The 10,552-nt window shown below is 40.3% G+C and overlaps 2 protein-coding genes across 3 annotated transcripts in view; both read left to right on the plus strand.

Moving 5' to 3' along the window:
• Positions 1–10,163, plus strand: part of LOC121811822 (protein turtle homolog B-like) — a 139,514-nt gene extending 129,351 nt beyond the window's left edge. Inside the window, exons 15-17 of the mRNA XM_042214338.1 lie at positions 3,876–3,960; positions 6,775–6,939; positions 9,789–10,163. Of these exons, the coding sequence (XP_042070272.1) occupies positions 3,876–3,960; positions 6,775–6,939; positions 9,789–9,838 (300 nt within the window). The 3' untranslated portion in view covers positions 9,839–10,163. The remainder of the gene's footprint in view (positions 1–3,875; positions 3,961–6,774; positions 6,940–9,788) is intronic.
• Positions 1–10,552, plus strand: part of LOC102311149 (paired box protein Pax-7) — a 182,172-nt gene that overhangs the window by 36,143 nt on the left and 135,477 nt on the right. The window lies entirely within an intron of this gene.

The raw sequence follows: 10,552 nt of genomic DNA on the forward strand, positions 1-10,552 counted from the left end.
TTCGAGCCTATACAGCTTGGAGTAAGACAACATGCATGAAGAGGATGATGTGGACAAAATACTCATTTGCCTAATAATTCTGCACTCCCTGTATAAAAGGCAGTGTTTTTGTCCACTAGAGTGGGATTTTCACATGGGTTTTACAGCACAGATTCAGCAGACTTTTTCAGTCAGAGAATAAAAGTTTCAGTTATTACAAAATCAAAGGTCTAACCTGCCCAGAAAAGTCACATGGGTCAACGTGTGTTTCATAGAAAAGCTGTTTGCCCCCTTTGTGGCTTCCTCTTTCTTTCTTTGACACACTCGTCTTTTCAAAATGTTTTAATTCAGCCACATGAATGGTCTGCTGAGGTCATGCGAAAGCATTTCCAGCATCTCAAAAATCCAGACTTGGACTAGGCCACTCCAACTTCATACCATTGTTTGATATTATAATTTGTTGATATCTGAAACTTATATAGATATATTCATATGTTGTAGCAACACTGAATTCTGACTGGTAGCCTACATTTATTCCACTTACATGGTTAGAGCTTTTATGTTTTCACAATTTTTTTTCTATGTGTTTTACTAATTTCTCTAACATCAACAATTTTGGGAAAATATTGCATGCTGTCTGTAGTCCTGAAACATGAAAAATAATGAGAAATCTGAATCTGATTCAGGTGAGTATTTAATGAATATCATGTACATTTTTGTTGGTGTGAAATATGATGTGAAACTTTATGCCTCTTATATCTAAGGAAGAGCTTTTTAAATCCCTGTGTGATGTCTTGAGAATAGCAAGAGGACAAAAAGAAGGGTTGAAAGAAGGTTTGTTGTAGCATGCATTAGTTACTTCTTCGAGTTGGTGGATATGGTTTCCTACAACAAATTAAAAGGCATATGTTCTGATAATGCTGATTCAGAAGAAAAAAATCTGTCCCTTTAACTACATTCTTTTCACTCCGATGCCAATTGCTTACAGCAATTATTCTGAGCGCAAAATATAGGTTAAGGAACCACTATTCAGCAGTAGTTCACCAATGCTCCAGTAGCCCATAAAAGACTACAAAGGCTACGTTCACACTGCAGGTGAAAGTGCTTCGACCCATATCCGATCATGGTCTGACAGTGTGAACGGCACAAATCCGATATTTTCAAATCCGATCTGGGTCACTTTCGTATGTGGTGCTGAATCCGAAACATATCTGATGTTTTAGAAAGCGACTGCTGTTTGAACGGTCATGTCGCATTAAATCCGTCTTTTACGTCACTAACACGACAGACGCCAATTATCAGCGCCAGAGAAGCACCAGAGAAGACATCGTGAACGCTTCCTGGCCATCCCGTGTAGATGTCAGTGAAACTGTTGGGAAGATAACGTTGGAGAAACGTGAACATTTTATTTGTACTGTATAATCTGCAGATTCTGACAGAACTCTGCAACTATCCTTTGAAGCACCGCTCCTCTCTTAAACAGCAATAAGGATCATTATTAGGCCATATGTAAATAACAAAATAACTTTATAACTTCAATCAAAATTGGGAAACGTAAACACTGAAACAAGTCTTTATGGGGCCATCAGTCAAACAATACTAGGTCTAAACAGAGCGCGTTGCGTGTGACGTCTTCTTTTGCGCATGCGGGCCGCTTTGAGCGTTCACACTAGAGCGCGTTTGCTGTCACATTTTATTTGTAGTGTGACCAACCAGACAAAAAAATCGGATTTGATCAAAAAGTCCGAATTGAGCATCAAGACCTGCAGTGTGAACGTAGCCAAAGTCACAGAGGAACCCAGGATACATGGGAAGCAACTTGGGGTCTCACAGAGAGCAAATATTAATGTTCATGAGTACAGTTTCAGGAGTACTCTGAACAACAGTGATGTGTATGACAAGGAGAAATTAATAAAAAGAACATAGGTGCCGTTTACTAAAGATCATGTGAACAAACCAGAAAGTCTTTAGTTTAAAATGACAGACTTTCCTCAGTACATAAGCCTCTCTGCCACAGAATGGTGAAAGATGTGGCAGAGAGGCTCTGCCGGGGGTTTCTTCCTGTTAAAGGAGAGTTTTTCATTCCTACTGTTGCCCACTGTCCATCCTAACAGGCTCAGGGGAGAGGTAGCAATCTGATGCAAGGTGAGGGGAGGAAGACAGGATAAAAGACATGCTGTGGAGGAGAGCCCGAGTTTAATAGTAACTAATGATTAAATGCAAAGTGGTGCATAAACACCTGATTCAGCCCTAACTATATGCTTTGTCAAAACGTAAAGTTTTAAGCCTAACCTTGAAAGTAGAGAAGAGTCCGTGTCTCCCGAATCCAAACTGGGAGCTGGGTGTTGCTGTATTTTGGATCAACTGAAAGCTTTGCAAGAGGTTTTTAGGACATCCTGATAATAAGGAATTACAATAGTCCAGCTTAGAAGTAATAAAAACAGTAACTAGTTTTTCAGCGTTACTCTGAAACAGGATGTTTCAAATTTTAAAAATATTGTGCCAATGCAATAAGCATTGCAAAGAAGGCAGTCCCACACATTTGTTTAATATGCACATTGAAGAACATATCCTGGTTAAGGAAACAACTCCATAATTTCTCACGTTGTTACTGGAGGCCAAGGTAATGCCATCCACAGTGGTTAGACACCATGTTTCTTAAAATGTTTAGGACTGAGTACATTAACCTCAGTTTCAACTGAATTTAGAAGCAGAAAATTAGGGGTCATTCAGTCATTCTTTCTGTCTGGTGTTTGTTATCTGTGAATCTTAAATTGAAAGCACTAACATATAGAAAAAAGGTGAATGACGCAAGTTTTTTGAGTACAAGTGCTTTGAGTACACAGGCAGAATTAAAAAGTGCTCTATTACAACCAGTTCATTTACCAAAACAAACATTGGCCTGTAATAAGCTAAGATAGCTGGGTCAAGTGATGACGTTTAAAGTAATGATTTAGCTACTCCAACCTTAAAGGTCTGTGGTAACTAGACGATTAATAGATATAGACTGATCACATTTAGGATTGAATCATTGATTAATGGTAGGACTTCTTGGAGCAGTCTTGAAGGGATGAGATCTAATAGACACTCTTCTGATTTGTTGCCTGATACTTTTACATAATAGGCCCTTCTTGTAGTCTCAAGTCTTAATCTTAGTCAATTTTAAATTTGAAAACAGAAAATCTGAATGAATCTGATGAAGTCAACAGAACTACATCATCTGCAAAAAGCAGAGATCCTATTCTGTAGCTCTGAAAGCGGACAGCCTCCTCACCGAGGCTATCTTGGGATCCTGTCCATGAATCAAGAACAGGATTGGAGACGAGGGGGAACCCTGAAAGATTCCAACACCCAATGAATATGTGCTTGAATTTGTGACACGGATCCAGACACAGCTCTCACATTGGTTATATAACTTAATGGTCATGAAGTCTGGGTAAATGACTAAAAGTTTGAGTTTGTTCTGTAGCATGACCAGGCTCAGGCTTAGAGATTTGGGAAAGCAGCTCCGACATCCAGAGGGATCTCGGAGTAGAGCTGCTGCTCCTGTGTGGCAACATAGCCAGCTTTGGATAAGTGGAAGATAATGGATGGATGGAAGAATTGAATGGAATGTCCAGTACAAATGAAGAAACGTTAAAGAAGAGTAGGTCAAAATTCCTCTGATGAAATCATACGGAAAGCAATTACTTGAAGTATCCTGCTAAAGGTGGATTTTGTTAAATAAATAATGACAGTATGCTCGTATATTGGAGTTTTGTTCATCTGAGTTCTATTTCCAAAGTTTCCAAAGCCTTGGACTGTTGTAGCTTGGTGGTCTTTGGAGATGCCAGTGGAATTTTACAGGTTCAGACTTACTGAACATTTCTGATAACATAATCTCTTTTTTGTCTCAGGAGGCGTGGTATGAGTTCCGCGTCATGGCCATCATGGATGACATGATCAGCGAGCCTAGTAACGTAGTTGGAGTGTCCAGCACAGGTGAGGCATTAGATCATTTAAAATGTTAGAATTTCATTTGTGGCCATGACTAACAGGTGAAATGTGAATATGTATATAGAGCTATTATGTGTAAGAACCCTACATTATCCAGTATGTATAGAAGAATAATGAAGCTTAGAGAAGAAGAATGATAGATAAAGCTGCTCAGTGAGTTGCAACCCAACAACTAGCTGCAAACTGCATATTTAACCTCGGGCTAGCCTAACATCTCTGAGCTGAAGAGGGGTGGTAGATGTATTGCACACTCAGCAACACCAACTTTACATTTTACCCACTCAGCACAATTCATTTTAAGCTCGCTTTAACATGGACACTCCTTTGTAGCATCCTGAGGAGGATGACATCATCTTCCTGTCTGCTTCTCCACTGATTGTACTGGGTGGCTTCCTGATTTAAAAAAAAGCCAGTTTTGTTTGGCTGTAAAAAAAAAAAAAAAGACTGTGTTTGGGGTCTGAAATTAAACTATTCATATATGATGGCACTCCTCTACAGAGGTCACTGAGTACACTCCGTTTAGTAGGAACAGCTGCTGGTAACATTTATAGACCAGATTTTCACTTGTTTTTGGAAGTACTCTGCTTCCCCCCTCTGGTAAAACTGGGAACTACGCTGTACGATGATCAAATGCTTCTGCTCATTTCTCTGTTGATATGGAATTTATTTGACTATGTTTTCCTTAAATTTTGTCCAACGTGATGTGGATACACTCTGTCCTTTCAAACATGACAAAGGTGATTTGGATAGTTGAGCAGTGATTCACTGGTCGGGTGTTCCTGCATTAACAATACTTTGTGTTTTGCTAATCATACATCATCTGTAGCACATAAACTACTCTCACAAGTTCATAACAGAAGTTGACCCATTGTACCTCCTGGTTTCACTGAGAGATAACTGAACCAACTCCTTCAACTGAGGGCAGTTGTAGAAATTTGTAAATCCACGACCAGACATCATAGCTGCACAGCAGAAACATTGTCCTCTTTGTTGCATTGGCTGGCTTTTAATTATAGTAATGCCATTATTTTAATTACAGTTAAATATTAATTAGTATTATTATAACAGAGTTTTTGCCCACACAAACAAAAGCACAAGCTTCTTAGATGGACTCTATTATACAGCAGGACATATGATTTGTCAGGTAATTCAATTAAAATCTTCCGACAAGCACCAGCAACACAAGCATTGTAGAGCGTTGAGGCCTAGGCCAGCTATCAGCTACAGCTGCCTCTGTCGGCACACGTGTCAATTATAAAGAAAATTAATCTGCTGTACAGTAACTGTGAAGGCGGAACGCTTTATAATGCAGCAAAATGTAAGACGTTAACATAGAGGTCTAATGGATTGACTCATTTTGGTGTCTGGCACTTCAACAGACTCTTACAGGTCTTGTTGGTCTACTAGGTGGAGCCTCCATATATAAAAGGTGGATATAACTACTTTGGTGTGACCCATTGGTTACCCACCTTGTGCAACTGAAGTCACCAACAAGTGGATCTAACTAAGAAACACTGTTAGAAGAAACCCTGCTTTGTCCTCTTCTTTACTCTAATAGTTCAGAATTTATGAAATGACCAAAAGGAAACTAGCGAGCTTATTTTGCAGCCAGAGGAGTTGCCCCCTGCTGGCCAGTAAAATGAATGTCTGTGTAAGGCACAGTGTGAGAGACAGCAGCAACCAGCTTCTTTACCTGAGAATGTTTCTTATACTGTAGGGTTTAAATATTTGTAACCATTTCTTCCTTCTTTCCTCTTCAACTTAATTCTGGCAAGTAACATTCTTCAATATTAGTAATAAATATAAACTAGTCTTCTTGTCCACATTTCATGAACTCACTGTCAAACTTTTACTTCCTGCCTGAAGTTTTTATTAACATTTCGTGTTTTTTCAAACTCTGCATTTGATCTTCCTCTGCCCTCTGGCTCTGAACACATGAAACATTTATAGAATTACAGTTTTTGGTTACAAAAAACACACAAGGGATAACAACATATGTGATGGAGTTTCTCATCTACTTCCCACTCAGAGATGATTTAGGGAACTTCGGAAATGTAAGGAGCACTAATGTAAACCAATTACTGATTACTGTGTAAAAGTCAATCACACGTTTCATACTAACAAAATGTATTTATACATTTTTTTGACCCTGTTCAGCAGACACTAAGCTAATTGAATTTCATCAGACACAAGATTTTCTTTTTTGTCTAAGCCAGTCTAACCACATTAGTTAACCACGCAATCAATCAAAACAGTGCATGAATTACATTACCTTCTATGTAGTTCTGAATAGGAGGAAAAGTTGGCATTCTGCTTAGTCATTGTGACATGCACCCTGCAGAAGACATATGCAGCAGTAAAGGTCAGCTTGAATATATTTGAATTTTATTGGACAGGACAGAATGTTTTTGGAGGCTCTTCTACAGGAACACAGAAACGAGTGAACTCTGCTGCTCTAATTTTGCAGATGAAGCTGCCAGAAAACAGCAGAAAGTCCTGGTTTAGTTTTAATCAAAGAGCAGGGACAGTGTGCTCTTTACCAGTAAACTCACATCTGTGTGGTATATCTCATAGTAAATATCAGTCTCTGTTTTGGAGCCACAAATTGAATGCTGAGTATAGCATTAATATAAAGGATGGCCATGTCAAAAATTCAGTGTGCAAACAAAAATTGGTATATGTTCCTCTGCTGTGATGTTTCCTCACGGTCTGCATACCTGGAGTATAGGGCTCTGTTTCTGTCATGAATTTGCTGTTCGACTTCATTATGCTTTTGTCTCCCTCTCTCTTCCCCCTCAGATTTCTTTCCTCCTCCAGAGTTGGTGGAGGAGCGTGGACTGGCACGGCCTGTGGTGGCTGGTATTGTGGCCACCATCTGCTTCTTGGCAGCAGCTGTCCTTTTCAGTACCATGGCTGCCTGCTTTGTCAACAAGCAGCGGCGGAGAAAACTCAAGAGGAAAAGAGGTGAGGGGAAGCTTGTTATATTTAATATATATATTTAACTTCCCACATTCACTAAGCTAATCCTAAAAACCTGAAACATGTCAGCTGCTTAACTTGTGGAGGTTCTGCAGCAACTATTGTATCATCATGCATAAACATTCTGGATAGTACTTCTTATTCTTTGATTTTATTTTCCCATCTCGCTTGTTTTCTTTCTAATTTCTTCACACTCCTTTTTGCTAAATGTTTATGCTCTTAACTAATCAAACATAAACAAAAGTGATTTAAGGAGCTAAGATTTAATGGTGGTGACTATGTTGGTGCATGTTTTATGTATATTAAAACGTGTTATTTGTTAAAAACTAAAGACAACAACAACATACAATTAAAAATTTTAATAATTATAGATTCTGAAAGTCAGAAAGCATCCATCCATCCATCTTCCGCTTATCCGTGGCTGGGTGGTGGGGGGAGCAGCCTAAGCAGAGAGCACAGGGGGGAGCCCAGACCTCCCCCTCCCCACCCACCACCTCCAGCTTGTCCGGGGAAACACCAAGGCGTTCCCGGGCCAGCTGAGAGATATAATCCCCGCAGCATGTCCTGGGTCTGCCCTGGGGCCTCCTCCCGGTGCGACACCATAAACACCTCACCCAGGAGGCATCCTTGTCAGATGCCCAAACCACCTTTCGATGTGGAGGAGCAGTGGCTCTACTCTGAGCCCCTCCTGGATGGCCAAACTCCCCACCCTGCCTCTAAGGGAGTAGCCCTAACCCTAACCCTTCAGAGAAACCTCATTTCTGCCGCTTGTATGTCATTCTTCCAGTCACTGCCCACAGCTCATGACCATAGTTGAGGGTAGGGACGTATATTGACACGTAAATTGAGAACTTCGCTTTTATGCTCAGCTCTCACTTCACCTTGATAGACTGGTAAAGCTTCCACAACACTGAAGCCGCAGCACCAATCTGTCTGTCGATCTCCCGCTCCCTTCTCCCGTCACTCGTGAACAAGATCCCAAGATCTTGATCTTAAACTCCTCCGCTTGGAGCAACCTGGCATAGACTTTCTCACCCTCCGGTCCCCGTTCTTAAAGATAGGAACCACCGCCCCGGTCTGTCAGTCCAGAGGTAACGCCCCTGATCTCCACGCAACATTGTACAGGCATGTCAACCAAGACAGCCCTATAACACCCAGAGCCTTTAGGAACTCAGGGTGAACCTCCTCCACCCCAGGGGCTCTGCCACCAAGGAGTTGTTTCACTGTCTCAATGACCTCGTCCCCAGAAATAGGTGAGTGTTTCCCCTCCCCAGACTCTGCTTCCTCCACGGAAGACGTACCAGTGGGATTAAGGAGGTCCTTAAAGTATTCCTTCCACTGTCCAACAATGTTCTCAGTCTAAGTCAGCAGCGCTCCACCCGCAATATCATCTTGTTTCTGATCCATTCATCTGAATGTTGCAGCAGAAATTCACTCATGGACCAGATAATGTTTTTCCAATCTTCTATTTTCCAATTTTGGTAAGCCTATTCAAATTGTAGCCTTAGTTTCCTGTTTTTGCTGATAAGGCTGGCACCTGGTGTGGTCTCTGCTGCTATAACCCATCCACTTCAAGGTTTGATACACTGAGTATGCAGAGATGTTCTTCTGCATACCTTGGTTGTAGCAAGATGGTATTTGAATTACCATCAACTCAAAAGAGTGTTGCTATTCTCCCCTGATCTCTGACATCAATGATACATTTTCGTTCAGAGAACTGCTTCTTACTTGATATTTTCTCTTTTTTGGAATATTCAATTCAATTTTATTTATACAGCGCCAAATCACAACAACACTCACTTCAAGGCGCTTTATATGGTAAGGTAGACCTTACAATAATACATACAGAGAAAAACCCAACAATCATACGATCCCCTATGAGCACTTTGGCGACAGTGGGAAGAAAAAAATTCCCTTTTAACAGGAAGAAACCTCCGGCAGAACCAGGCTCAGGGAGGGGCGGGGCCATCTGCCATGACCGGTTGGGGTGACAGAAGGAAGACAGGATAAAGACATGCTGTGTTTACTCTCTGTAAACCCTAGAAATGGTTCTGTGAGAAAATCCCAGTAGATGGTAGTAGAGGTACCAACAACTATTCCACTTTCAAAGTAACTTAAATCAGCTTTCTTCCCCATTCAGATGCTTGGTTTGAACTTTAGCATTTATCATGTCTACATGCCTAAGTGCAAATCATTTTTGCCAAGTGACTGACTAATTAGATATTTGCATGAGTGAGCAGTTGAACGGGTGTTCCTAAATATAAACATTGCATTTTACAAAAAAACAAGGTTAGAACATCCTTTTAAGTTGTTAAAAGAAAAGTTTTTCATTGATTTGAATATATTTATGGAATTACACATTATTTGTTGCTGTACTCGTTTTTCTCTTTTTCGTGATCTGCTGCTTTATACTGCCATCATAGCCATCAAAAGCTAAAAGTGATAGATTCTTAGCTGCAGTCAGTCATTATATTTATGTTGATGTTTTTAAGCCTCTGTTGCATTTTACTGCTGTTCTGTCGCTCACGTTCAAATCCTGCTCCAAGCCCTGCAGCAGCCATGCTAATGTTGCCTTTGGTGAGTCTAGTTTTATAAGCCTTTTATGTGTTGGGTCAGACAAGTTTATCGTGAATGGCAAAACGATATTTTCCACATTATGAATCTTAATATTGAGGCTCGGCTGAAAATAAATAGGAATAAAAACAGCTCATTGGACTACTTCAAATGACCTTGCCTTTATTTGTACAGCTTCTAAGTGAAGTGCTTGTTTTCTCCCTCCCCTACCAGTGTATTTACAGTTTACAGTGTTTTGTTTTTTGTTCCCTATCTTCCAGACCCCCCTCTTTCAATAACTCACTGCAGAAAAAGCCTGGAAACTCCGTAAGTACATCTGTGCCACACAAATATATTGCTGTACTACAAAACAACAACAACAACAAAACCTCACAAAACAAATTGATTTAACAAAGAAAATCAAATAGTAGTACACGTTATATTACTGTTTTAAATACAATGTAATATCTAATAAATTGTAAACTTGTAAATATCGAATAAATTGTGTGGAATAATATTAAGAAGGTTATCCACTACGGTAAATGGACCGTTTCTTACATAGCACTCTTCTACTCTATCTGAACACTTAAAGCACTTTACACAATTAATTAATTCACCCATTCACACAAGCACTGTTTCTAAGCTGTTAGTGCCTATCTAACATTCATACACAGTCACACTCCGATGGATGCATCAGAGAGCAACATGGGGTTAGTATCTTGCCCAAGGATATTTGGCATGCAGACTAGGGGGAAGCCAGGAATCAATTCACCAACCTTCCAATCAGTGGATGACCTGCTCTACCGCCTGAGCTACAGCCACCCTATCAGTGCATCCTGTACTAGCAGTAACATGTGTACTAAAAACTCTGACAGACATGAACATGTACTACAGGTACCTAAATGATAACTTCAAAGCATCACTGTTGACTGTCCATCTTAATTTTGAATATTTGTTTTGTGTGTGTGTGTGTGTGTGTGTGTGTGTGTGTGTGTGTGTGTGTGTGTGTGTGTGTGTGTGTGTGTGTGTGTGTGTGTGTGTGTGT

Source organism: Haplochromis burtoni, unplaced genomic scaffold (genome assembly GCF_018398535.1).
Source record: "Haplochromis burtoni strain Fernald_Lab_line unplaced genomic scaffold, NCSU_Asbu1 Contig_550, whole genome shotgun sequence".
Taxonomy (NCBI): Eukaryota; Metazoa; Chordata; class Actinopteri; order Cichliformes; family Cichlidae; genus Haplochromis; species Haplochromis burtoni.